At 54.1% G+C, this 27,918-nt stretch overlaps 1 protein-coding gene across 1 annotated transcript in view; it reads left to right on the forward strand.

Moving 5' to 3' along the window:
• Positions 1-27,918, forward strand: part of ADAM12 (ADAM metallopeptidase domain 12) — a gene marked incomplete at both ends in the record, with an annotated part of 118,630 nt that overhangs the window by 20,054 nt on the left and 70,658 nt on the right. The window contains 3 exons of the mRNA XM_084244528.1: positions 3,248-3,326; positions 19,393-19,469; positions 24,493-24,600. Of these exons, the coding sequence (XP_084100654.1) occupies positions 3,248-3,326; positions 19,393-19,469; positions 24,493-24,600 (264 nt within the window). The remainder of the gene's footprint in view (positions 1-3,247; positions 3,327-19,392; positions 19,470-24,492; positions 24,601-27,918) is intronic.

Below are 27,918 nucleotides of genomic sequence, written 5' to 3' on the forward strand. Positions count from 1 at the left end.
CCCAAAAGGGCACCAGGCAGGCTTCTGGGCTGGAAACCTGGAGCCCCCCCACCCAAGCTTGGTGCTGGTCATCCCTCGGTCATTCCTTCAGCAGATGGTGAGCTTTTGGGGTGTCCTATTCTGCGCTGAGCACCATAAATACTGTTAAAGGAGAGAATAATTAGGTGTCACTTTAACAGCAAAATTAACTCCTAGCACAGTTAAAATTCATCTCCTTTTCTCGTGTGGAGAGGGGCAGAATTCCTTGTTAGAGCGGCTAACCTAATAAGCAGAGAAAAGAATGTTCTCGCGAAATTATGCATTCACCTTCTGTTTCCATTTGCTGACATAGGGAATCCAACTAATTGGATTTTCTCCTCAGGGAAATCTAAAGGAAACAGGTCCGCTGCTGTTCTGTGGCCAGCAGGCCGCTACCCACCTGTGTCTCTGGGTTGCTCAAGCAGCTGTGCTGCAGCCAGTTTGCAGAGAGCCCGGCTGAGCTGCTGCTCAGCGTCCCCCACGGCCCCCGGCCTGTCCAGGCGCGTGCGGAGGACGCGGAACGGTGTTTGTGGGGCAGGACGGGGCCGCCGGACAAGGGCATGTGCGTGTGGGATTCCCCTCAGCCACCCAGCTTCCAGCCATCCGTCCACCCACCCTTCGCCCCTCTTAGGGGGTCACCTCACTTTGCCGAGTCTCAGAGCCCCAGTGAGAAGCCTTCCCATCATGTCTCTTTGGTCTAGAAGTTTCCATGACAGTTAATCCTCTTCATGTTAAGTGTTCATATGCCTTGTTTGTTCAAAGAAGGGCCCGGCCCGGCTTTGCTAAGCATGGAATGACTAAATGATTAATAAACTGTGAGCTTAATAAAATAATAAGTGTTAGTAAAGTTAATAATATAATAATCATGTAATTTAAATTATATTTTTTCCTTTCGCCCTTTCTCTGGGCTTGAATCTGTCCAAGCTCCTCCTCCCCCAAGACCCCCAAGGCCCTGCCCCGCTTCTCCCTCCCCTGTGCTCTGCCCATCCTCCCTCGGCTCCTGTGAGGCTGCAGCTCCCCCCCCAATCCCCATCACCCCACCTGTCCCTGCAGGGGCCCCTCCCCTCCAGTCACCCCTCTCAGTTTCACATCCCATCTTTGCTTCCTTCAGAACCACCTTCTGGAAAGGTTCATTGACCAAGCTTCCTGGAGCTCTCTGGCCATGTGGGGCACCCCCCCTCCTCTCCAAGCACCCCCTCCTGCCCCTGCCCAGGTTCCCTCCCGCTGCTCCTGGCCCTCTCTGCAGGGTTGGGGTCTCCTGACCCCATGCACCTGCCCACGGGCTCGGTAGGAGCTCAAGCAGGGGTGCTCAGAAGATGCAGACTTGAGACCAAAAGCCAACGGGAGAGTCACCTCACGGCCTGATCTCACCCCTGAACAGGGCGGAGGCGGGGGTGGGGGCGGGGGGCTGGGCCTCTGTCAGGGAGTGGGGGGCATCGTCTGTCTCATAACTTAGGCCCTCGCTTCTCAGAGGCTCGCTGTTGAGAGAGCAGATCTCAGACCTGCTGGAAGGAGCTTCTGGATTTAAACCAGGCATGTCCTAAGCAGATGGAAATCCATATAAAACAGCGCACTTACTCTCAGCGCTGGACTTGGCTGGGAGAGGGTCTAAAAATCTGACTTTGGAAGGAAGCACGTCTCATCTGTTCCTGGGTCCCGTTCCCACGTCCAGCTTCCCTGATGGTATTTATCAGGACTCTGGCGCAAACCCCAGCTCCCACCAGTGGGAGCCAGAGGGGGGGGCTACTGAGGACCAGGAGAGGGAGGTGGGATGGGCCCCGGCACCTGGAAGCCCTCCCCGCTCTGCCTTCTGCCCGTTGGCTATGCTGCCCTGGGGGCAGCGCCCTCTGGAGCCCCGGGCCAGGCCAAAGGAGCCCAGGGCTCACACCTGGGGCTTTGGGAACTAAGAGGCAAGATCTCTGCCCACGAGCCCCCACCCAAAGCGCCCACCCAAAGCGTGATTCAGCCAAGATTTGTGATTGGCTGAGCATGCGTGCCACGTTCATCTCCAGACAGGGCATGGAGTGACCCCCAGCAGGACCAAGGTGGGCAGCATGTCTTCTAAAGACAGGGCTCTGTCTGCAGGCGCTGCAAAGGCTGGTATTTAAAACACGCTCCATCCTTGTTGCCCAGAGACACCACCAGGCTCCAGCCCAGCTCTCCCTGCCCAGCACCCACCTGGCTCTGCATTCCAGACCCTCAGGCCTGCTGGTCCTGCCAGCCTCTGCTTGCAGAGCCCTTCTCCTCCCACCCTCCTTTGGCCGACTTCTGTGGCACCCACCAGCTCCTCTGCACAGCCTTCCCTTTTCGCGCCACCCCCCTGCTATGCCTCCAGCCACCAGCCAGACCTCCCGCCTTGGCGACAGCCCTCCCCACCCCGGTTACCTTTCACCTCTCACATGCCAGGTGTCATGTCCTTGTTTATCTTTGTAGCCCCAGCACCCAAGCACATAGTAGATATACATGAAACACCCGTTGCAGCTATGCTGGAAGGATAAAATAGTGCAAAAGAAATTGCCAAATAATTTAAAATCTAAATGAGTCCATGCTTCGCCCTCATCAGTGAGGCTCTAGCAGCTCACACACAGTTTCAGTTACCATAAATGAGAGATTTTCTCCTTCAATTCATCCCAGAAACGCAACCCTTGGGTGTTCCCAGAGCATTTTCCTCGACTCCTCTAGCACTGCTTTCAATATTTCACTGCTGTGCCCAACGCTTCTGTGACATTTTAATGTTAGCAGCCGGGTCTCCTAGCCAGGGGGAGCCCCCCCAGGGCCACCGTTGCCAGGATTAGTCATTGATTCTGGGAAGCAGGGCCTCGCGACTTCTTGTTTATCTCCAGCACTGAGCACGTAGTAGGTACGCAGAAATCTGCAAGTGCTACTCGTCGCAGAGTGTATGTGTGTACGTTTCAGCATGCATTTGCACAAGTGTGTAAGTTCCAGCACACATTTCTATGTGTTCCAGCGTGCATACCCGTGCCTGTGGCGGGGCTCTCGAGCACTGTAAGGGCCATTGCTGGAAGCTCACGTCTGAATCTGACCTGCCTGAGTCTCCTCCTGACCCCTGAATAACACAAACAGGATGCAGGCCCCCTGCAGCCTCACAGGGGCCGTCTGTGCAATGAGGGTGGGTCAGCTCCGGGCTGGCCTGTGGCCCAGACCTTCAGGAGCAACCTACCCATGTGACCCCACACTGCTCATCTTTGTGCGTTCTTGTTTTTTGCAGAGGCCTCATTGCTGGTGGCTTCACAGAAACCCACTACCTGCAAGATGGCACTGATGTCACCCTCACTCGAAATTACACGGTAAGTTCCGGGAGCCGGGGCTGCCACCGCGCTGTGCTAGCAACTCTGTGCTTAAGCAACACTGTGCTTGGCTGTTCTGTCCTGCAAGGTCAGACCCCCAGATCCTTCACTTCCTGTCACTCAGCGTCTCACCAGCCCTGGTAGCTCTGGAAACACTCAGCCTTGGCCGGTGGGGGTCGGGACGGCCCAGGGAGGTATGATTTCATTGCAGACTGACCTAGAAACCACCTGCCAGGGACTGCAGGACACTTTCTGGAGAACTGAGCCAAAGTTAGAGATGGCTCAGAAAACGCCACCCTGGCTGAACTTGGCCACATTGCACTTGGAAGCCCCCCTCCCACCCAGTGGTGCAGCAGGTTGAGCTGTGAAGCTGTCTACAGCCTCTGCAGCACAGGTTCAATTCCCGGCTGGCCAGGGAGATACCCACATTGTGCGGCAGACCTCTCCTGTCTCGTCCGCTGCTCCCCTCAGCAGTGTCTTTGGTCCGTCTGCCTGTTCTGCTCCCTGCTCTGTCTCTGGTGAATCCTTTCACCCTCCCGCGCCTCTGACATGTACCCCAGTTCTTGTATAACTAAACAAATCTTTAAAAAAGAAAAAAATTCAAAGGACATCTGACTCTGCTCACCATGCCTCAGTGTACCCACCAGGCAGATCTGACCCTGTGGCAGGGCAGTTAATACCCGGTGACATTTACCCCTCTTTGGGCAGCTTTTCTGGAATTTGAAGTTTTACATGTAACTTGGACAAGGAGCTGATTTTATTTGTTCTTTTGTCAAATGCCTACCGCGCCCTCTCGGAGCGTGCTGGCTCACAAGAACATGGGGATTCGGAGAGTAAGGGCAGAGTCGCTGCCCTCTGGGCACTGGCAAGTCCACTTGTTTTAAAGAGCTGCAGGTCCTGGCTTTGCACAGGGTAAGCCTCGGGGATGACTGTGCATTTCTGAAGGAAGAGCTGTCTAGCAGCCAGTATTGTCTGCAGTGATTATCCCTCCCCTGCCTTGTGCCAATGCTCTTGCTCTTTACTGTGTGGTTGGCGCCTACACACTGATGCCTTGAGACTTCCCGCAAGCTGGTGGAGAGAGCCGAGGCGGCAGTCCCAGCCCGAGCACAGCACGCAGGAATCTAGCATAAATAGCAGCTTCGGAGAATTGCTGGTCATGCTGTTCAAGCCTGAGAGCCAGAGAAACCCCAGGAGGCAGAAACGAAGAGAAGATGTGAGCCCAGAGCAGAGGCTAGTGAGTCAGGGTCCCGCGACCCCGAAGGCTAGTCAGAGCCCAGCAAGGGGACCTGACCTTTGGGGTTGGGACAAGAGGCAGGTGACAGCAATTCAGAATCCCACAAAAGCTGGAGCCCTGGAGAGCCGTTCTGCTGGGGAAAAGGTACAAGGAAGACCCCAATGTGGAGAAGGGGAAGCAGAGGAAATTAGCTCCACGTGTCCCAGATCGAAGAAAGATTTCCCAGGAACTAGAGACAGTGGGCCCAGCTGCCTCCTAAGAGGATATGTGAAATGTGGTGGCCTGGAGTCAGATTTCTATGCCAGGCTAGGAATGGAGCTCCCAGAAAATGCACTGACCTCAGTCGGTGCCAGTCCATGCTGGAGCCAACCCAGATGGGTCTAGGCATGTTCCTACGGCCAGATCACACGTGATGCATGTGCCAGCTCAGAGAGGAGCCCAAACCCAAATAAGAAACCACACGATGATAAAGCTGCCCTGAGATCAGTGGGCAAGAGCACCAAGAATTAGCACCTCCAGGAATGTGAGAAGAGAGAAAAATCAGAGGGGAAAATTATTCTAAAGAAATTAAAATAGGGGTCTCCCTGGTGGCACAGGGGTTAAGCGGCTTGAGTTCAAACCCTGGCCAGGGAGCTACCCACATGGTGCAGCAGACCTCTCTTGTCTCCCTGCTGCTCCCCTCAGCAGCGTATTTCAGTGGACCTACCTGTTCTGCTCCCCACTCTGTCTCTGGTGAATCCTCTCACCCCCTGCACCTCTATCCTGCACCCCAGCTTTTGTATGCATAAAGAAATATAAATAAATCTTTTTTAAAAAGAAAGAAATGAAAATAGGACTGTTAGAGATTCCAGGGTGAAATACAGGGAAAGGCAGAAAGAAGCAATGTTTAGACCAAGGGTGAAGGATGCCCCTGGACTGAAGAGAGTCATGCAGCCAAGCAGAAGAATAAACTCAGCCCCCCTCCAGGAGCTGCTGGGGAAAGTGCAGGGCCCCAAGGTGAAGCTGCAAACCCACCTGTGAGAAAAGGGATTTGTGCAAAATGACAACAGAGCTGACCACAGACTTCCATCAGCAAAGAGAACTAAACTCCAGGGAGCAGAGAGAAAATGCTGTCAACTTCAACTCCACACTCAGAATCTTTTACAAAAATAAGACTGAAATACATTTTCCTGCAAAGCCAAGAGAGTTTACTACCCGCAAATCCTAAAAAAAAAACAACATCTAGCAAAGGAGCATCTGCCCAAGAATATCTTTGTCAGAAGGAATCAAACCCAGAAGGCAGGAGTAGGCTTTCAGAGGCGATAGTAAGCAAAACCATCGCCTATGAGCACGTCCAAATAAACTATTTAAAATAATAATTACAACAATAATGACTCTATTTGGTGGCTTGAAAACAAGATGAGCAAATAGATTTAAAACAGTTTAAGAATTTGTATTGAAGCAGAAAATAATAGAGGCTCTGATTAAGTTTTAGATTTTGGTGAATAAAGGATGTCTCTTGCAAATTTAAGTGTGACCATTAAGAGAACAGAAAAACAGCGTATACAGCCAAATAATCAAAGGAGAATAACAATAGCACAGCATTCCAAATGGAGGACAGGAAAGAAGGAACTGAATCAAAAAAGCAGCAGAGCAAATCCAAAACACAAAATAATAACATGAAAATGAGTCAACATATTAATCTCATTCTGTGGCAATGGATTGAATCTGTTTCTTAAAATCAAAACAGAATCCGTGCTTAGAACTTAAAATAAAACCCAGCTACATCATAAGCTTCACATTCGAAGTACAAAATGGTTATAGAAGGGATGAAAATAGATAGAGCAGACAAGTCTCAACCCCAAGAAAGCTGCTATAGGAATATTACTATCAGACCTTAAGGCAAAACAAAAGTATCATTAAGGATAAAGGAAATTATTACTTAATGATAAACAATTCAAAGGGGGGTGAAAGAGTTGTAAACCTGTATATGCCAGCAAATAGGCTCAAAATATAAAGCAATAACGAAAGAATTACAAGGATAAATTGACGAATCTGCAAGCAGAGGTAGAGACTGAAATATACCTCTCTCAGACATGAAGGTTTTCAAGAATGGGCAGAAATGAATGAAAAAGAAGATAAAACATTTCAAGAGAAAAATTAAACCCCAAAACTGACTGTTTGAAAATATTAATGCGATGGACAAAATATTTACAGCTTTTTCATGAAAAAAGAGGAGCTCAGATCTCATCTCTTAGTGAGTTTGAGGATTATATTCCAATATGATTGTTTCACTCCGCTGTGCATTACACCTTAATTATTCCCATCACGACAAAGACATTATAGTTGTAGGACAGGTCGGGGCGCTAGCTACTGCTACAATGACAGTTATTTTACAACAGAAGAATGGATCAAATCAACATGTTGTGCACCTCAAGTTACACGATGTTATATGTCAGATATAGTTTAATTAAAGAAAGAAAAAAGGATTCCCAGGTCATCAATGGTAGGAATACAAAGGTGAGTGTAATTGTTGCTACACAAAGATTTTTTTATAGATTATAAATAGATTTATAGATTAAATAGATTTTTATAGATTATAAATCTATTTATAGATTTTTTTTCATAGATTGCTACACAATCTATAAAACCACAATTATGTCATAAACAATGTCTTTAAGATGAAAACTTTTAATCCTGTTTTTGGGTGCAACAGAAAAATTTCCGTATAACGCTACAAAGAAATTAATAACAGTAATTTTTTAATCCATTCCCAAAACAACATCAAACCCAAACAATCAGTGAGTTTTACCAAACTTCTAAGGAACAAATGGCTCCTAAGGATGTGAGAAAATGTTAAGGGAGAGAGAGAAACCGCCAGAATCAGGAAGAGAGCACAGAGTGAGTGTCTGGGCTAGTTTCAATGGCTGACGTAGTGATGCAAATCCTAAATATTCACAAATCGCATCTAGCACGTAATTTAAAAAATACTTAATGTCCAAGTGGCACTTCGCTGAGAAAATCAAAGATAATTCAACACTGACTGGGGTTTCCACTAACCCAATTCCACCTGTTCATATCTTCCACGGGAAAGTTTCATCATTGATCTTGTCCCCGCAGTTGCATCTGCGTGGGCCCGCGTGGAGCCCCAGGGGAGCCCAGGGGTGCACTGGTCCCTTAGGGCCTCAAGAGCACCGAGAAACCCTGGACTCTCAGAAGCTGCTTCATGGCTCTCGCCGCATTTCGGGGAATGCACACTGAGAACACATCCACTCACTCACCATCTGGTCTTCACGTATTTTTAAGTGGCGTGCTTGATAGGATTTTGTGACGCGTTAGGATTTCCGCCGCTACGTCAGCAAACACCGTCACCTTCCAGAGGCAGGTGCTGCCAGGCTGAGCCTACAGGCAAGTGACAACTATTCCCCAGCACAGAAATTCTACTAGAGCAAAGGCATTTAAGAATTTAGAGATAATTAGGTTTTACTCCAACTGGTGCCGTAACAGGTGTGCACAGAACCCAGGGAGCCGCTCACAGGTGATACTCGACCCTGATCTTAAAATGTGCCGAATGGAGAAAACATGGTCTTATTGAAGGTCAGAGCCATAGGAAGTGGTCACACTATCTGGAGGCAGATGCTGCTCAGGGACGTGGCAGATGCTGCTCAGGGACGTGGCAGGCTGGAGCCGTGTCAGGGTCCGCGCGAGTAGGTGCCCGCTCTGCCTAAGGAGCAGACCTGGGCCTGGCAGGATTCCGGGTCTCCTAAGGGGGTGAGGGAGGTGTCGGCACAGCTCCTAGGGGCCACTTGCATCTTGCTGGTGCCACGAAGAGGCAGTCACTGGTTCTGGAAACAGAGGAGACAACGGCGTAGGTGGCCCCTGATGAGTTTGCAGCAGGACAGCCCTGTAAGGCGGCAGTGGGGGGTGTTGGGGCGCAGTAGGCCTGTGAAGCCGGGCACAGGCAGAAGATGGAGACCAGATCTGAGTCTCTGACCGTCCAGCCCAGAGTTAAGTCACTGTTGGGGCCAGAACTGCAACTTGACTTTCTGTCCCCCCTTTGCTTCCCTCAGATGATCTCATGTGAGGCGTGTTTGCAGGGTTAGCGCAGGGCTGTCCTCACAGTGTGAACTGTTGTTCCGAGTGGAAACAGAGATGAGAGATCCAGAAATTCCGTGCCGGTCAGCTGGACCCCCACCCCCGAGCCCCTGACGGTGGACGGCGTGGGCAGTGGGCCACACCCGCCAGGCCGCGCTGCCCGTGTTTTCTGTCTCACGCTCACTTACTGATGTTCCTGTTCTTGGGCTCTTGTTCTCGTGTCTCACTTGGGAGGACAAACGTGGTAGGAGACAAGAAGCAGAGGGCTAGATCAGGGGGCATCAGCCGCTGCCAGGGCTGTCTGGGCCGGCAGATGGAAGGGCGCAGGCATCCGTCGTGTGTGTGTGGAGGGAGAGCTCTGCAGGCTCTGCTCCCTGTGCACGGGCGTTGGGGACCAGGGTCTCGTTCTCTGTTGTCTCCTCACTCCCCCTTGAGGGGACAGGACAGAGACAGCTCCTGCCCCATCCCCTTCCTGCCCCTTCATGGAAACCATAGATAGGGGGAAGAGGGCCGGGCAGCCCAGTGCCGTGCCCCGGGTCACTGGGGAGAAGGGAGGATGGCTTGCTGTCCTCGGGATGCCAGTGAACCTGGCTCACAGCCTCCACGGGGGATTCCAACCAGGGCATTCTGCAGCCTCGGCCTCCTCCAGGGGAACCCTGGCCCAAACAAGGGGACTGGGGGGAACCCCCCCCAAGAGGCTCAGTTCCACCCAGGCCTAAATTGTGTCCCTAATAGAGTGTACCAGAAGCCCCTTTCGGGAGATAATTCAGCTGATGCTGTGTTTTGATCCCTGTCTGACTCTGCATCTTTCTTCTGTCAAAGGCCAGGCTCCTTGGCGCCCCAGGCCTCTGAGAACAACCTGCCCTCTTGTTTTTAGTGAAGAAAAGCAACGCCTTTTCTCAGAAATCTTTGCGCCGTCAGCCACGTCAGCCACTGCAGAGACCGGCATGAGCCCCTGTTCACTGCAGACCCCACAGCCCTCAACAGCTGCTTCTTCCCGCAAACCCCCTCCCGGGGTTCAAGGCCAGCGCTGTCTTCCCAGGGAGGAGGCAGCTGGGAGCGGGGGTGTTATTGAATCAGGATGGAAAACAACAAGAAATGTGCTGAGTCATCTCCTTAGCCCCCAAGTCAGCACACAGAGCATTCTCCTAAATGTGAAATTATATATAAGATAAGAACCGCGTTTTGGCTGCCGCGCCTGCTCCTTTTTTTCATTCCGGCTCTCTGCACTCAGCGTGAACGGGCTGGCCGGCCCGCCCGGGGGTGGCTGCTTGTACCTTGGGAACTGACGGCCTGCCCTGTTCCTTCTGCCGTCCAGGCCAGAGGAAATGCTTGTGCTTTACCCTTTGCCGGCTGCCACGTCCCGCCACGACTGACCAGGCTGGTGGGCGGCCGTGCCCGTTGACACTGAGCTCGCCACATCCCCAGAGACAGTCGGGGCATGGCCAGAGGGGAGAGGCTCCCGAAAGCGCTGCCGTGTGGGTAGAAACGCCTCCCCCGTGTGGCACGCCAGGCCCACAAGCGCCAGGCCCCACGGCGCCTGGGCAGCAGCAGGCGGGCCCCCGCAGGCCAGCTGAGGAGACAGACGTGTTCCAAGAATCACAAACCTAGGGAGAGTCTGTGCCAAGTACACAGAAGGAAAGGCCCAGGGGCCAGACCCCACTGAGGGCCAGGGAGGCTTCCTGGAGGAGGAACATGGGAACCCAGATCTGAAGGGCAAGGAGGCCGAGCCCGGGGCAGCAAGGGCCGCACACTGCAGGCCGAGGCCGAGGAGGCCGAGTCCTCCTGGGAGGGGCATTTGCAGGTTGACAACGCTGGGGGGTGTAGCGCTTGAGAGTCCTGGCAATGAATTTGGTCATCATGGAGGAATTGGGGAGCTGGTCAAAAGGGGGTATCAACCAAGGGGGTCATGACGAGGGAGGGGTCTTGGAAGACCCGGGCAGCTCAGCCAAGCGGGCACCCAGGGAACCACAGCGGGACAGGGATGCCGGCGGCCGCTCCTGGGGCAGAGCCCACAGCAGGGGGGGGGGTGGGGGGGGTGGCTGCCGAGGTCAGGGACCCGAGGTGGGGAGGGAAAGCTCTCCGGCCCTGGACACGTGCACGGCACCCACAAAGAGCCCCCGACCGTGTGTGTTTCTCCCTGGAAAGATTTACAAAGACCGTTGCTCTGAGAGATGTTGAAAGGGAGGCATCAGCAGGTCCGGAATCCAATAACTGGTCAAAAGTATGGTTTGGGTGACCTCCCTCTGTTTCCATGGCAACTGCTTCCTATTCCAGAGGCGTAGCATCTTCCACCAGGGACTTGGCTGACCCTCTGGGGCAGATGGATGTCAGGGGTCCGCCACGGCCCAGCACAGCTAGAGCATCTGCAAAGCACAGGAGGTGGGCGGACCTCAGAGACGCCCGTCTCGAGTGTGCGGGCTTGAGCAAGGCTTTTACCATAGTCTTCATATTAAAATAATAAATTAAAATGATTTAATTCCCTGCCATCCCAGTGCTCTCTTGCACACATGGAATTCATCAGCTCTTTCAGGCCTGCTCCTCTCTCTCTCTGTGTCTCTGTCTGTCTCTCTCAATCTCTCTCTCTCTCTGCCTGGGGCACCGACACCCTCATCGCCCAGGTCACTCCCACGTGTCTGGTCTCCTGGCCTGATGCTCTACCCCTGCCGCACCCCATCAAGTCCCTGCTCTCAGCTGGAGCGTGTGATCATCATCTGCCTGTTTCCCCACATCCGGTCTCGCCGAGGTTCTGTCCACCCCCATGCCTTCCTGAGTGATCCTTCTAGAACATCCTTCTATGCATGCCATTTCCTGTTGCTCCTGTATTCTGGTCTTCCCAGTTCATCGTGAAGCCCCCCCAGCACCCCCAGTCAGGCCCTGGTCCGGGTGTTGACTTTGTGCTTAGTGAGGCCCTGCCTCTCCTGGTGCACTCACGCACGCACACACACATAAGCTCAATAGCACGTCCTCGGCGCCCGGTACGCTGCCGTGGAGTGACCATCAGCCACGTGCATGGACTGTGTGAAGCACTTTTATGCACTGCAGTAATGTTTGCTCCTTTTACACCCAGATGGGCAATCTGAGGCAGAGGGATTGGGCAACTAGACCAAGCCACAGCTAATCATGATTCAAACCCACAGAGCCCGACTCCAGGACTGAGCTTCCAGCCGCGCTATGCACGGCCTCTGACTCACTTGGAACAGACGCTGAGTGTCTCTGCTCTGCATCCCTGGCCAGGGGCCGCTGTAGTAGAGTCAGTCTATGAAGCTGTGTTGAGGTGGCCTAGGGGATTCCTGGGCAAAGCCATCCCCAGGGAGAGCAAGGGTGTCTGCTGCCCATGTCCTGTGGAGGGGTCAGACCCCACGAGTCCTGGGAGCTCACTCCCTGCATGGCTGTGAGGCCCAACTGAACAGAGACCCATAAAGGCCCAGCACTTGGTGACAGCATGCAGATGGGAGGAAGAGCCTCCCCCCCACCCCGGGACCTACAGCCCGACAGCAGATGAGTGACATGCCAGTGACAAAGACACTTTGGGAGCCAGATAGAGGAAGAGGCAGATCCACACGGATGCCAGACTGAGTCCCCAGGAACTGCCTTCTCTAAAGTGGTCGGGAAGGGGTCTGGGCTGGGCCTGTGTCTTGACCAGCAGAGGTGGCCCTCAGCCGGCGAGCAGGCTGTCCAGGTCCAAACCCCACGTCCTTTCCCAGCCGTGAATTGAACTTGAGACAGACGGACCCTGAGCCTGCGGCACACTGTCGGGCCCTTAGAACGAGGGCCAGCTGCAGGCCCTGCTGTTGTGATGATCCGTTCCCCACAACCCCTCACCACCCCGCCCGTCTGTCCCCCTTGCGGTGCCTCAGAGAGCTGAGACTAGGAGACGCGGTGGGCTTTGGGCGCGAGGGAGGGGTCTTGCTGGGACTCAGCTGTGAGGCATGAGTGTCCCCGTGAAACAGCAGCCAGCTCCAGCCCCGCCGCGCCTCCCGTTCATTTTCAGGACCTGCGCAACGTCCCACACGACTTCCTAGAAGATCAGGAGCGGGGGGTTAGGACCCAGTGAGGAAGTGTCAGAAAGTCGCACTCCCTCCTCCTGAGTGGGGCTGTTTCTCCCACACACATGCGTTCATCCCACTGAACTGCACCCAGTTCCCTGCAGGAGAAACAGGCAGGTGGAAAACGCAGCTTATAGTCTAGTGGGCTTAACACACACGGACCCTCACCCAGACGAGTGACAGTACTTGCTGTTCACGCTGCTTCCTCCTGGGATGTTGATTCAGTCCCTTGAGCCCTGGGCAATACGTGTGAATCCCATTAGACAGATTGAACACTGAGGTCTCAGACCCCGTGACTCCTGGCCCAGTCCAGTGCTCCGGTTAAGCAGACAGGCCGTCGACAGGTCCGAGGTGCAGGGGGGAGGCCCCTGAATTCCACGCTGCCCGCAGCACACGTGGCCCCTGAGGTTGGTCCTTTCTCGTCCTTTCACCAGACGTGGTTAGCGCTAGGAGCTCTCGTTAGAGCTGGGAGCCCAGATCGCCTGGGGGTGAGCTGAGATGTTCTCAACAGTCCCGTCCTGCACTTGCTCAGGGATAAGCATAACGTGGCGTGGCCACAGAGACACTCAGGACAGCAAAGTCATTTCTTCCCCATTCTAACGCACTGCCACCTTGCTTTAGTCTTCAGCCATCAGTGACGTGTAGAGGCCTGCCGTGCCCTTCAAGGGAACAAAGGTCAGCCCATGGTCATGCTGAAATGCGGGTCACCAGCTCATGCACACACACACACACACATCCACACGGACCGCACACACTCAGACCCCCGCCCGCCCCTCCTGTCATCAGGTTGCTTTGCGTTTTGGAAATGACATCACTCTCCTGCGGTTCTCTGGGTGACCCTGTCGTGGGGTCTGCTGTACTTGAGAGAGCATTCCATCCAAGTGTGGACTTAAGGTTTCCAAAGATTTCCAAAAGAGGGACTCACCGCCAGAGATGGAGGGCGGCCGCCTGCGCGGGGGTCTGGAGACCTGGGCTTCAGTCCCTGCTCTGCCACCAGCCAACTCCGGGACTTGGCTGCCCACCCCATCGAGGCCTCAGTGTCCACGTCCGGGCAGGGCAGGGGCTGAAAGAGGAAGGCTGGCCTGACAAGAGGGTCGTGTGACTTGAGCACTAAATGCAGGTTGCGTGGCCTGTGTCTGTGGGGGCGGGGGGTGCATTGCGGGGGGCAGGGGCTTGCTGTGGAGTCCCCAAGGTGAAGGCACAGGGGAGAGAACTCCCGCCGCATGTTGCCCTCAGACCTCCTCTGGCAGTCCTTTCCTGTCACAAGGTCAGACCATTTTTGTCAGCAATTTAGCACATGAAATTCCTTTCTTTTTATTCCAGCGAGAGCTGAGTAACAAAATTCCACTTTGACTTCCCGCGGAGGGCCACTATTTTCAAGTTCAAGAGTTCTTATTCCATCTTCCTCTTACCCACCATTATATTTGATTGATAGTATTAAACAGAAGGAAATTTTATTTTACCAGAATGGGGAAATGTATTAGGTTAAGTAATAAGTCTATAAAATACATGGTTAGAGGTTTTGCAAAGGAAAAGATGTAATTTTGTGGTTAAGTGTGTTTGGGACTAATTTCTACGTTGTGTTTTCTTGGTAGAAATAGAATGTCTGGGGTCAGCAGAACCAGGCGCGGCGGCGGCGCTAATAGGACAATGTCTTATTCAGCAGCCCCTGCGCGGCCAGGGCAGGACACAGACCGGGCGGGGCTTGCACTCAGAGGTAATCAGAAAGGGAAAGTTCTCGAAGGCTGTGGTTATCAGCGGACCCGATGGGCCTGGGACGCGAGGCCTCTCTTTCTCAGGCGTGAGGTGTGGCTGCCTGTGGCTCATCCACACCTAGACCCAGCAGGCCAGTGTTGGTGGAGCCGCAGCCCGGGGCCACCTGCCTCTCGGCACCACTGCATGGGGGCGCCCCCTGACCCTGCATGTGGGGCACAGGCTCACCAGCAGACTCCCCTGAGGGGCCACTGCTGACCCCAAGACCAAACCCCCCGCCACAGATGTCACATTCACGAGAAGAGCACATCCTCCATCTTCCTAGATGTGCATTTATCTCTAAGATGCATTATTAAAACAACATCACATTCACGTTTAGTGAATTATATTTTCTTAAAAAGAAAAAACCTGGGCCTCTCTGGTGGCACAGGGGTTAAGTCTCAGTGCTATCAAGCTATTGGCAGCCACTGAGACCTGAGTTCGATCCCTGCCCAGGGAGCTGCCCACATGGTGCAGCAGAACTCCCCTGTCTCCCTGCTACTCCCCTCGGCAGTATTTTTTAGTGGATCTGCCTGCCTCTGCTCCCCATTCTGTCTCTGGTGAGTCCTCTCACCTCCCCCCACCTCTGGTCTGTACCCCAGTTCTTGTATGCATCCATAAATAAAATAAATCCTTAAAAAAATAATTTCATGAAATTGTGACTGTCCCAGAGGATCTGAAAGGTGGGATGACACTGCTTGGTGACTGAGGATGGAGTCCAGTGCGCAGTGGGCTTCTCTGCGGACCTCCCATGGCCAAGCTGGCGCAGCCCCGAGTCCTGAAATAAGTTAATCCCGACAAGGACTGAGGAGGTGGGACTGTTCACTTCGAAAACAGTCTGTGAGAGCTGAAACTACCCGCCTCTTTTCTAAGCCCTCCTTCAACCAAACTGTTGAACTGGAAACTAATTTTACACTAATTTGTTTGCAGCGCATGCTTTAATGAGCTTATATTTCTGGATATTTAATTGAAACTACATTTGATAAATAATCTATTAAGAAAACAAATTGGAGCTGAGTATAAATGAGTTTCAGATTTCAGAGGCCAGTAATTACAATTATTGTCACCATTTGGTTTTTCCTTTTTTAACCAATACTGAGCTGCCTATAGCAACATTTCACATTTCTCGAAAATGGAACAATTTCTCTACTAAACGGGCCCCTCAGACATGTGTCGCAGTCAGAACCAGCGGTTCTGGTTCCCCCAGGCGGCCCGAGCCTAGCATTAGCCTCTGTCCTTCCACTTTCCGAGTCTTCTTCAGCTCAAGCCTGGAAACACCCCAAGTGTACCAGGCCCCCCGGAGCCTGGGCCTAACACCCAGGTACACAGTCCTCTCCTGCTCAGGGAGCTCCGAAAGCCTTCCCCCAAATGCCTGCATTGCCTGGAGAGGGACACGGAGCCTTCCAGAAAGTACTTCACAGGGAAGCTAGAGAGTCAAGCTGGCATGAGCGTCCCTGCCCCAGCTTTGCCCACTCCTGCGGCTCTCCCTCTGCCTTTGCCCCCGACATGTAGAGAGCCCCCTCTTCAGTGTCGTGTAGGGGACAAAAGTTTCGTTGCTTCCAGTGACATAATCAATATGAAACCCCGAACAGGCTGCAAACTATGAAGCTGATGAGAGGGTCCAGCAAGAGGCCTCTACGGACGGACTTAAAAGAGCAAAAGTGTGGCTTGGCACGCAAAGGAAGCGCATGTGGGACATTAGAGAAAAGGATCCTAGTCATAATATCAGCAAATTATGCAATGCCCAGGCAGAAGCCGCGCCCAGGCCCTCTGATAAATGCATGAAAGATAAACCGGAAGCGAGACCAGGAAAACAAAGCGCCGTGTGGAGGGAGAGGCTGCCTGTGCCCGGCCGCCGGGACGCCTCTTTCCCATCACGACGAAGCTTCCTGATTGTCGGTGTGGGCCATGTGGCCACAGGAGCTTACAGAGCTTGAAATTTGATTCTAAAATTTACCTGAGAGAGGAACTAGGCAAAAAAGGCCTAGAAGCTTTTGAAAAGAAGAACACCAAAGGTCACCTGCTCCCGAGAAAGATGCCCAGGTAAACGGGGGACACAGGTGGTCGTCCAGGAAGCCGATGCCCTCACACCAAAGAGTAATGTGGGCCCCTGCTGCGAGCCACATACACCAGCAGCCGAGAAAGATCAACATCTAAGTGCGAGGAGCAAAGCGATGCAGCGCTCACGAGGGAGCACAGAGAGGAGGCATCATCACCCTGGGGTGAGTCAGGGTCTCCCAGAGAAGGCACTTAGAGCACAAGCAAGGGCAGGAAAAATAGGTCGCTTGGGCTTAGTCAGAATAATCAGCTTTTATGCTTTAAAATACGTGATCGGGAAAATGCAAGACCACGCACCGAATGGGAGAAAATACCGTCAAGTCAGGGATCAGCTCAGGGCTTCGACTCCAGAATATATAAAGAACTCTCCCAACTCAGCCACACGAAGCAAATAGCCCATTTTAAGATGAGGCCAAAAGTTGCATAGACATCTCTCCAAAGAAGATGCCCAGACTGTGATGCTCAGCACCCCTCGCCAGGACAGAGGCGACCGAGCCATGGCGAGGTGCCCCTTGGCTGCGCGGGCCGGGGACAGCACCAGCGTGGATGCAGCCGGCGCCGGCCAGGCAGTCGGGAAGTCGAGCCTCGCCCGTCCTTCCCCTACACTGGGGACGTAAAATAGATCGGCTGCTTGGGAAAACAGTTTGGCAGTAACTCAGACTTAAAACATATGACCCAGCAATTTCACTTGCAGGCATGTGCTCGGGGACCTCCCACAGCGAATGCCCAGGAGAACTGCAAACATGTGTCCTCGGGGAAGCTCGAGCAGAGGTGCTCACGGCAGCCTTGCCCCTGACAGCCACAAAGTGGAGACACCCCAGCCCATGCGCCCATGAAAGGCTGTGTCAGAACTCGATACATGCGTGCGATGGGGTGACAGTCCCTGGTAAAAAGAAATGAAGCTTCGATGCCCCCTGCAGCCGGCCGTGGGCTACAGCACAGTATTGATGTCACGGCGTAGGTGCCCCTTACGTGAAGTGCATACAAGAGGCAAGTCTGGGACCTCCCTGGTGGCTCAGGGGTTAAAGTCTCAGCACTATCACCTGTCACGGCAGACTGAGTTCGATCCCTGACCAGGGAGCTGAACCACACGGCGCAGCAGACCTCTCCTGTCTCCCCGCTGCTCCCCTCAGCAGTGGATTTCAGCAGATCTGCCTGTTCTGCTCCCCACTCTGTCTCTAGTGAATCCTCTCACCCCCTCGCATCTGGCCTGTACCCCAGTTCATGTGTGCATATATAAATAAAATAAATCTTTTTTTAAAAAAAGGCAGATCTGGGCACAGGAAGATGAGTATGCGTGAGAGGCGCTATGGGAAGGGATAGCACGGGTAGGAGTCTCTTTGTCGCGATGAAATGTCTTGGAATTAGAGAGGAGATGGTGAGAGGCGGGGATATTACTCAGCCTTAAGAACAGAAGGCAATCTTGCCACTTGGGTGGATCTTGAGGGAATTATGCTCAGTGAATAACTCAGAGAGGGAAGTACGGTATGATTTCACTGATCTATGGAGTATGAAAATCAAAATAAACTAAACTAAAATCACCAAGGCAGGAAGCAGATTTGTGGTCACCAGGGGACGGAGCTTTGGGGGTGGGTGATGGGGATCAAGAGGTACAAGCTCCCAGTTACAAACTAAACAAGCCAAGGAGTAGTAACGCACCCCCTGGGGCTATAACCTGTCACCTGCGTTGCACATTTCTCTGCAATGTGTGCAAATGTGAAGCGTTAGCTTGTGCATGTGAGAGGAATGTTGTATGTCAGTTACACCTCAGTCTTTTTAAAGTTCAAGCATCAAGCATGTCTCACATAGTAACAGACAAAGTGCTAATAGCCTGACTATATAAAGAGCTTCTACAGTCAATAAGAAGAAGCCAAGCAAAATAGCAAATTTCCCACTCTGCCTCCAGCTCCCTCCCTTGTTCCCTTTGTGATGATCCTGGAAATTTGCCCTCTGCTGCCTGCTCAGGGGCTGTCACATTTCCGTGGCCACGCGCTCCTGTCTGGGCCTGCTGGCTGGCCAAGCAAAGGTGGTCTTTGCTAAGACGTGTTGTCTTCGCTGTGGGACAGCTGGACCCTGAACTGTGGGGAACGTGGGTTGTTGTGGTTGTGAGCGAAGGCACCCTATGCTGAGACGGGCACAGCAGGCAGGCCGGGGGAGCCGAGCACCCTGACCTTCCTGCCGGACCCTCACGGCGGGCACTCGGTGGCCTTGACCGAGGACAGCTGTGTGTGCTTGGTCATTTCTTGCCGTTCAGCCACTTAATTGGGGCTGCTGCGTAGCCATGTTCAATGATTAAATCACCCTTGATTCCAGGTAGGTCTCTGTCTTGACCACGGACACGCCGCGGCTTCCTTTTGCAAACAGTGACATTGTCACAGAGACAGGCGGTGGGCGGCATGGCGCAGGATTCTGTCCTGGACGAGAAAATCTTCCTATTTTTCTTTCCTGTTCCGTGGGCTTTTGGCTCTCGGTTGGACCATTCGCAGAGACGCCTCCGGCTCTCCTCACACTCCCTCCTCCTCACTTGCTTTCATAGCCATAGATTTAAGCCCATTTTCTGACATTTCACAGCTTAAACACCCTGAGCGGCTTCTCAGGGTAAGATGGCCACAGCGAAGGGCTTGTGCTGCTGGGTCAAGCAGAACCTTCTGCACCCGCAGGGCTCAGAGGTGTCAGGGGCAGGAGGGAACCGGGGTGCCTTCTGAACCCTCCTGATGACCTCTAAGTAGACCAGATATTCCTGCAGGCGCACGGTGGGCTTGGCTTTGAATATAGACTCCAGGTCCAAGAGTTTGTGCCAAAGGGAATTCTGAGCTAAAAATACTGATGGTCGGATCCAGGGCCTGGCTTACTGCGGGACGTCCTGAAGACCTGACTGAACTGAATCTCTCCCTTCCAGGGTCACTGTTACTACCACGGGCGTGTGCAAGGACACGTGGGTTCCATGGTCAGCCTCAGCGCGTGTTCTGGCCTCAGGTAAGTGACCGGGAGGTCAGGGCCTCCGCTCCCGGGAGAGACGGGGCGGGCCTGCAGGGACGCTGCCCAGAGCACAGCTGCCCACTGGCTCGCCTGCGCCTCTAGCGGTGCCACTCTGCTGGGCTGCTGGAGACTGTTTCATCGATGCCACTCTGATGCTCTGCTGTTCCCGGGACAGCTCTAGGCCCTCCATGTTGACATTTAACACTAGACTCTGGCTTGGCAAGCACTGAAAGGGCCTCTAGGAGACAAGGTCAAGGGGCCAACTTAGCACTCATGGGGGTGTGTGGGTATGGGGCCAGGGGGCCAGGCGTGGTCCCCGCCCTGGCACAAAGCAGGCCACAGCGGCCTGCAGCCGGTCCAGCCAGTCCATCCTCCCTCTGGCATCTCCCTCCAAACCACAGCAGCCGCCGGGGCGCGTGTGCTCCCAGAACACCAGCCTCCCTCAGCCTTTCCGCCGGCGCGATCTGTGAGCGAGTGGGTGAGCTCACAGCCGGCGCCCTCCAGGCCTGCTTTGCTCTGGCCACCTGGCCACACCCAAGTGTGGCTCTGACGTTGCCCGGCTACGTGGTGTGCCAGGCAGGGGCCAGGGTCTAGACGAGGTGCGGGTCAGGCTGCATGAGTCCTCCGGCCTTCCACCAATGCCTGCTTCTCTGCTCCCCGCGCACCCGCTTCGTTTCTGCCTCCACCGTCAGAGGTCGAGGGGTCTGTTTCCTCGCGTCTCCCCAAGGCCCGACAGGTCTGACCTGTTGAGTCCGTGCCCCGGGGATCAACCAGCATGTTCATGATGACGAGTCTCTGCTCCCAGCCCCGCTCCCAGCCCGCTCAGGGGACAGCAGATGACGTGTAGCCCCCAGTTTCCTTCTCACTCCCATGCAGCAAGCAGTCCAGGCAGGGGGGCATCTGCTTTCAAAGTACTCGGGCCACAGCACGTACACCCCAGCCTGCTCTGTCCCCTGACCTGCCTGTCTCCCCGAGTGGAGAGCTGGACGCCCACTTTCCCGAGTGTGTGCACATACGGCTTTCCCATGCGTACCCCAGCCGCCTCTCGTCTCCGGCACCGGGGAGCGGCCCCCTCCCAGGGCCTGGCGTGCAGGCTCTTGGCACCGTGGCGGTGAAACGCCGTGGCTGGGACTCGGGAAGCTGAGTGGTGCCGTGCAGTGTCGACCACCAAGCCGGTGGGAACCGCCCCCAGAACGGGATGCTGCTCCTGAGAATGTTGACTTCCCAGCTCTGTGCTGCTGTCAGGAAGGCAGGAGACCACGTATCCGCAGGGACACTCTCGGGTTATGGCGTCAACTTTATGATCTTATGAGCAGACATCAGAGCGGAGGAAGGCTGGGCTCCATCAACTGCTCGCTGGCAGAGGAATCGATTGAGCCTGGAAATAAAGGGGGAAGTGCACGAGGGTGGCTCCAAGCTGAGTAGATTTTGAGAAAGAAAGTCGGGATTAAAATTATGTTAAAACTTTAAAATCTAGGAACCACGGGAAAGCGCAGGAGCCGTAGGGAAGCGTTCATCCCAGCCCAGCCGTGCCGAGAAATCAGAGGAGGCGCGAGCCACTTGGAAAGGCGGGGCCCAACAGCAGGCAGGAGAAGCTCTGAGGGACCCAACCTGTCGCTCTCATTTGAAAGCTTGAGGGGAAGACAAGCTCCCGGCCCCAGCAGGCAGAGGGGTTCGTAGCAAACAGGTTCAATGATGGAGGGAGTGGAGTCTGAGGGGGAAACCAGGTCGTAAGCACCAGGGCCACTGTGGAGTCTGCTCCTGCGGAGGGTACCAGGTCAGATGCAAAGCTCAGGCCCTAAGTTAGTTTTGTCTCCCATCAGGGTCTCCCCAAGATGCTCAGCCCCCCGTAGCACCTCATCAGTGCCAGGTTCCTCTCTGTTACATCTGCACCCTCCATTGCTTCGTGCGTCACCCCTGCACGTGGGCATCCCGGGGTGTCTGGGGGCGCATCCTCGCCCCGTTCACCCTTGACCATCACCCCTGCCTCAGCTCCCAGCTCCCCTCTTGTAGGACCTTCAGGTTGGGGGACATTCTGGCACATTCCCTGGACTCTCAGCACTGGCCTTTTAGAGTCCATTAAATAAAACTGTGCAGACGGGAGGCTGTTCGGTACCTGAAGAAGCTACACATTATCATTCCAAAGCTGTGCATTGATTTTAGCTGTGTGATGAAGTTTACTGCACCGGGTCTTAGATCGTGGAAACAACCATAACACAAGCTGCCTTGACATTTCTCCCTCCCACACAATAGAAAACAGTCAGTCCACTTATTTCTCCAAGGGCAGAATTGATCAGTGCTGTGGTCCGTGGAATCAGAAATAATGAACATAATCATCCCCAATTTAGCCATCAGGGCAAACACAACCATGTTTAAAAAGCAAAAAGGCCAGCGTGGATGCACTTTCATTACTTACATCTTAACAATTTTGATTGACCCAGCTGAAGAAATCCAACCAGAAATCTCAGCTGAGAAAGTACCAGAGAAAAGCGTCTTAGAAGGGAGAGAAGACGGGCAGTGGGCGCCCGGAGTGAGCCTGTTCCTGCACCTCCAGCGACCCCGGTCCTTGCTGACCCAGGTGGTTTGGCTTTTCCTGATCTCAGCTCACCTTAAATGGCCCCAGCACAGAGGTCTAGAGACAGGAAAGTCGGCACAAGGCGATGCCCTTGCCGCGTTGCTGTCCGCTGGACCCCGAGCCCCAGCAGGCAGGCCCTGTGCCCACTTGGCACTGCCTGGAGCCTGGCGTGTGGCCAGCAGAGCATTGGGTGGGATGATGTGCTCTCCCCAAGCCATCACGGGGTCAATGAAGCCTAATCCCAGCCAGTTTAAGTGCTAAAAAAAAAATCCTTAAAGTGTGTGATCATATTAAGGAAGATATGATATTAGCTCGGCGTGGAGGTAAAACCTTAATGAAAACTTGACCTTGATGTCTGCTCTGTGACCTCTGGTCCGCAGCCTCTGTCTGGCGGGGCTCCACCTTGCTCCCTGCTCCGTGCAGCTTCCTCCCAGGCGGGTGGTCACGTGGGCTTCCTGTGTAAACACCCGTCGGGGGAGCTGCTGCTGGGTTCAGCGCCCGTCTGTGCCCCCTTCAACCTTCCACTGACCTCCACCCTGAGGGACTCACAAGGCCAAGCCTTGCAACCCTCCCCAGTCTCTTCACTTGCTCAAAATTTGAAATGTCCCAATCCCAGCTCTTCTGGCCCCCCACGCTGACCTCTTGACCAGGTCCCCCCATTTCAGGCTCCTGAGCGTGGACCCTGGGGGTCTCTGGGCTCCTCCTTATGCACTCACCTCCCCACCCGTGCGCTCCCCTCACCGCACCCCTTGTCTTTGTCTCTCCTTTCACGTTCCCTGGACACCACCCTGGGGCCACCCTCACTTGCCTCCCCCTGAGCTTCCTGCCTCCACCCTCCCCTCCCCTCCGCACCACCTCGCTCATCGGGGGCAGCATTTCCAAGGGCTGGTCAGGCACATCCTCACTCCAGCATGGACCACCACGGCCTGCAGTGACCACAGTAGAAGCCTCATCCACGCACAGCTGTGCCGCTGCATCCCCAAATGTGCGCCGAGCACCCCCTCCGGTGCTCACCGGTGATGGCGCCCCCGCGATGGTGCCCCCATTTCAGGCTCGGGAGCCTGAAATGGGGAGACCTGGTCAAGAGGTCAGCGTGGGGGGCCAGAAGAGCTGCAGCGACAGCATGCGTCAGGGCCGTGGCAGCCTTTCATGGCGCTCTCTAGTGCACAGAGCTGCGGCCGATACGAGCAAGGGCCCTGAGGCCAGGGGATCGCAAGGAAGACCGACTCACTCAGAACTCAAGGTTGCACATTGGCCTAGAAGGTCATTCTGACCGGGGGCTGCCCGGGAGCACCCTCGGGTGCGTGCACAGACAGAAGGCACAGCCCTGCCCCTGCAGCAGCCGGCATCATGAGGCCAGCAGGGCGGCCGCCAGCAGTGACGGCCACAGAACAGGGGAATTTGATAGGGGTCTCCCAGGAGGGCTGAGGGAGGAGAGAAGGCGGCGGGTATGGGCTAGGCGTCAAGAGCATGGAGGACAGTGAGCCCCGAGACCGCCAGTGGGACCCGAGGCCTAAGCTAAAGAGAATGGCAGTGAATGGAGACCCCAGAACCTCACCCTCACTCACTGTCCCCCACGCCCAGTGCCCCCTTCCTGTGGTGGTTCCCGCTGCCCACCTGCGTGTGTCCTCACCTGCCCCGTGCACACTCTGTGCCCCTTTGGCTTTTCTCTGGCCTGCACTGCTGCCCCTGCAAGGCCCCCCACCTGACCCCCATGCTCCCCACCTCTCCAACTCCTTTCTGTCCTCCAAAACTCCCTTCCTGCCCCCGGCCCCACCCAGACCCTCCCTGGGTCAATGTCGAGCTGACCACTGGGCCGACGGCAGCTCTGGCGCTGCGCTTTGGGAGCTGGCCGTGGCCTCCCGTGGAGAGGGCTGACCACCCGTGTGGGTGGGACAGGAAGGGGCTGGGAGCCAGTGAACGTGGAGACCCTCGGCTCCGCTGCGGGCCAGCTATGTGGCCGGGTCAGTGTCCTGGGCTGCCGGGACAGACAAGCGCCAACGGGGCAGCTTAAAGCACAGGAAACCATTCTCCCGCAGTTCTGGAGGCCAGGAGTCTGTGATCAAGGGCTCTGTGGGCTGGAGGCTGAGGGGAACTCCGTTTTGGGCATCTCTCCTGCCTCCCAGGGGTTCTTTGGTGCCCCCTGGTGCTCCTTGATGTCTCTTGGTGCTCCTTGATGCCTTTTGGTGCTCCTTGATGCTCCTTGGTGCTCTTGGTGCTTTTGGTGCTCCTGGTGCCCTTGGTGCTCTCGTAGTTCCTTGGCTGTGGCTGCACCCCTCCAGTTTCCACCTCGATCTTCACGTGACCATCATCCTGTGTCCCTGTGTTCTCTTCTCCTGTCTCTTTTAAGGACACCCCCACTGAGTTTCGGGCTCACCGTAAATCCAGGATGATCTCCTCTTGAGACCCTTCAGCTTAATCGTCCTGCAAAAACCTTTCCCCAAGGGTCATGTTCACAGGCACCATGCCCTGGAACTTGGGCATCCCTTCTGGGGAACACGACTCAGCCTGCAACCATGGCCTTGAGTCTATCCTGGGCCTCCTGTTCGTACCGTGAGCTCGTGCTACCTGCTGTCAGGGTTGGGGCAGATGTTAGAGAACGTCATCCATGGAGGGCCTGGCTCAGGGGCCCAGGGAGAGCGAGGACTAAATGCTACTGGTACCAGGTTCCTTTTGGGGTGGTCAGAGTGTTCTGGAAGTAGACAGCATTGATGTTGGCCCGACTCAGTGAGTACTAAAACCACGGCGTCGCAGGCTAATTTAATGGTATGTGAATCAACTCTCAGCGAAGTCGTTATTTTAAAGAGAAGCCTGATTCAGGGTTGTCTCTTAGTGAATTGTTGCTGCAACTATTATGATCATTATCATCATCATGGATGCTCTAGTCATAACTGCTCCTACAGTTTGTATAATAGTGGAGCATCTGAGCTCTGTTCCCTGCCTCCCCATCCTGGCTATGAATCACGTAGCCACGGGAGAATGATGCAGATGTCACCTCGTGTCTTCCCGGAGCTGCCCGGCGCCTCACGCACAGGAGGGGGTCCTGACTGTTTGTTTTGATTACATGGGAGTATTTCACATGGAAATCACTTATTGAAAATAAGCCTCGCGGTGCTTCTGTGTGAGCTAATTTTGCTGCCATCACTGTGTGTCGAGCATATATGAGGTGGGATATTACTTTTACTCCAAAAAAGGACTGAAATTAAATTTCATGCCAACTGCATTTCCAACTTATGATTGACAGCACGATATTGGACCAAAAGTCTCTTTGCAAGAAAATGCAATTAGCAATTGAACACAGAACTAGCCAAGATAATTCCTGTTTTCTAATCACCAGCTTATTACAGGTAGCGAATTGCATGTGCCATGACCCGCTTGCCCGGGAGCAGTGAGGAAAATCGTAATAAGAACAACCACGTGCAGGCCCGATCTTGCCTGACACGTCGTGGCTTCAGAGATTTAAACGGAATTTTAAGAAGGACACACGCTGAGGCTGAGGATGCGCAGGCCGCCTGAGTTTTCACTTTGAAAACTTACAAAATCGACTTCAAATTCCCGTAGATGCCTCCTCACTTCCGCCACAGGGAAAGCAGGAGGGTTTTCCACTGGAGAGTCGGGCTGCCCGCTTCAAAGCCGCAGTTGCATCTCTGTCCGCTTTTGACTCCCGCCTCCATCATGCTCGCTGGTCCCTGTTCTGGAGCCCACATCCCCCCAAACCAGCACTGGGAGGAGGCGGGACAGCTTGGGGTTGGAAAGCACAGGACTTGGATACGTGGGTCCAGATCGGGTGCCAGCTCTGATCGCGTTATCTGTGAGCTCTTGACCGTGGGGACGTGGCCAGAGCAGCAGCTGTGTGAGGATCCTTGGACAGTAACCGTGATGGCCCAGAGCCTGGGTCCTAGGAAGGGGGCGTAAGGGCTGGTCCGCATCACCCCGACCGCCCCTTCTTCTCTGCCCCACACTCACAACACCCAAATCAAGCGCGGACCTTGGCCTCACCCTCCCGTGGCGGCTGGCCCAGTGTCCCCCTCATGCTCCTAATCTCCCCTAAAAAAGGTATCAGCTGTTTCCATCTCCCCCACCCCTCCATGGGGAAAAGAACTCCGCATTCAATATCTGCTAGATTTACATCCCATGCTCCGAGATACTTTCAACTCCAAGTTTGCAACTTAATATTTATGACATTCCGTTTCCATTGCATTCGCTTATCTAGCTTGGGGCCAGGCAGGGCTGTGAGAACATCAAACTTTTACATCTCAGAAACCCTGAACCTTGAAATTCGTGTCCACTGTTGTTTCCAGCAATCTCCAGAGCTAAGTGATTAATTATACCCAAGATAGTCCAAAGCAATTATTTAATTAAACCGTATTCTAGGCTGCCAATTGTTGGGAGCAAAAGGAAAGGCTTCACCCCAGTTTCTCAACATCTGGCCTTTGGATGACTTAAGAGATAAAAGCAGATATGAGAACATTTTTATGACTCAGTAACAATTTCTAGAAATTTTCCATTAAGTAGAAAAACTTTTTCAGCAACGGCCTGTCCTGAGCCCGCCTGTGCACGCTGGGCCGGGGGGCGCAGCGCAGAGCCAGGAGCCAGCTCCCTTCCCTTCCAGGACAGGGAGCCGGGTTTCTAGCACATCTCTGTGTTGCCTTGAAGCGTGTTTGTGCTCCACGTCCCCTGGCCTGCTTTTCCTTGATTTGTTTCCTCAACTGAGGCTCTTTGCTATGAACTTTCATCAGCGAACATCTGCTAGCTACTCGCCACTTCTAAACTCAGAGCTCTACGTCTGCTTGCCCGAAGAACAGCTCCAGCGAAGAGGTGCAGACCGTCTCTCCCAGGGGCGCCCCAGAGTAGAATCTGTCTGCTCTCCCTACAGGGTGGCAGGGGCGGCGGGATGTGCAGAGCGGCTGCACGGACCTGCTCTTCAGCCGTGAGATTTGAAAATAGCTGAAACTCTTCAATTGCTCCAAGTCTCTGAGTACTCGGTGCTGTGTGTGGGCAGCTCACAGCCGGCTGGGTCTCCCCCATCTCTGGGCTGGGGGTCTCCTCCGCCTCTGGCTGTCCCCGTGTCTCGGAGCTGTCTCCTGGACTAGGGTGCAAGCTGACCTTCCTGCTTCACTCGCTGCCTAGAAAGCATCAGACAGTAGAACGGGTGCAGCCCCCCACTTGAACAGTAAAGAGTGGATTGTTGGATTGTGCTCACCATTTGAGTTCTGGATAAATTTGTGATTGATTAAGCCAGTGAGCAGTGAGGACTGACGCAGGAACCCCTGCCAGGTCCCTCCTTTGGAAACAAGCTGAGGTCCTCAAAAGGAAATGGAGGGAGTACCTCACTTTTTCAGCTTTTTCTTTTTTAAAAGATTTATTTATGCATACAAGAGCTGGGGTGCAGGCCTGAGGTTTTTTTTGGGGGGGTGAGAGGATTCACCAGAGACAGAGTAGGGAGCAGAACAGGTGGATCTACTGAGATACACAGCTGAGGGGAGCAGCGGGGAGACAGGAGAGGTCTGCTGCGCTCTGTGGGTAGCTCCCTGGCCGGGGATCGAACTCGTGCTGCAGTGGCTGGCAAAAGCTTGATAGCTGTGTCTTTAACCCCTGCGCCACCAGGGAGGCCCTCAGCTTTTTCTTAAGGATGAGGGATCTTCGCGCCCTTGGGCTGGCGCAGTGTACGTGAGCTTGAACTGGTGCTGAGTCCAGATCATCTGTGACATGTTGTGTGAGGCGTGGTTAGATCCATCCTCTGTCAGAGCCCTTGCAATACTCAGGAAATGTGGCTGATTAGGATGAGACATTCTGAGGCAGGAATTTTCCTTAAAAAAAAAGGATTTGCCTTCTGAATCGTGTGTGCTAGTTCAAATAGTTATTTCCGAA

The sequence above is a fragment of the Talpa europaea genome (genome assembly GCF_964194135.1).
Source record: "Talpa europaea genome assembly, chromosome: 10".
Lineage (NCBI taxonomy): Eukaryota > Metazoa > Chordata > Mammalia > Eulipotyphla > Talpidae > Talpa > Talpa europaea.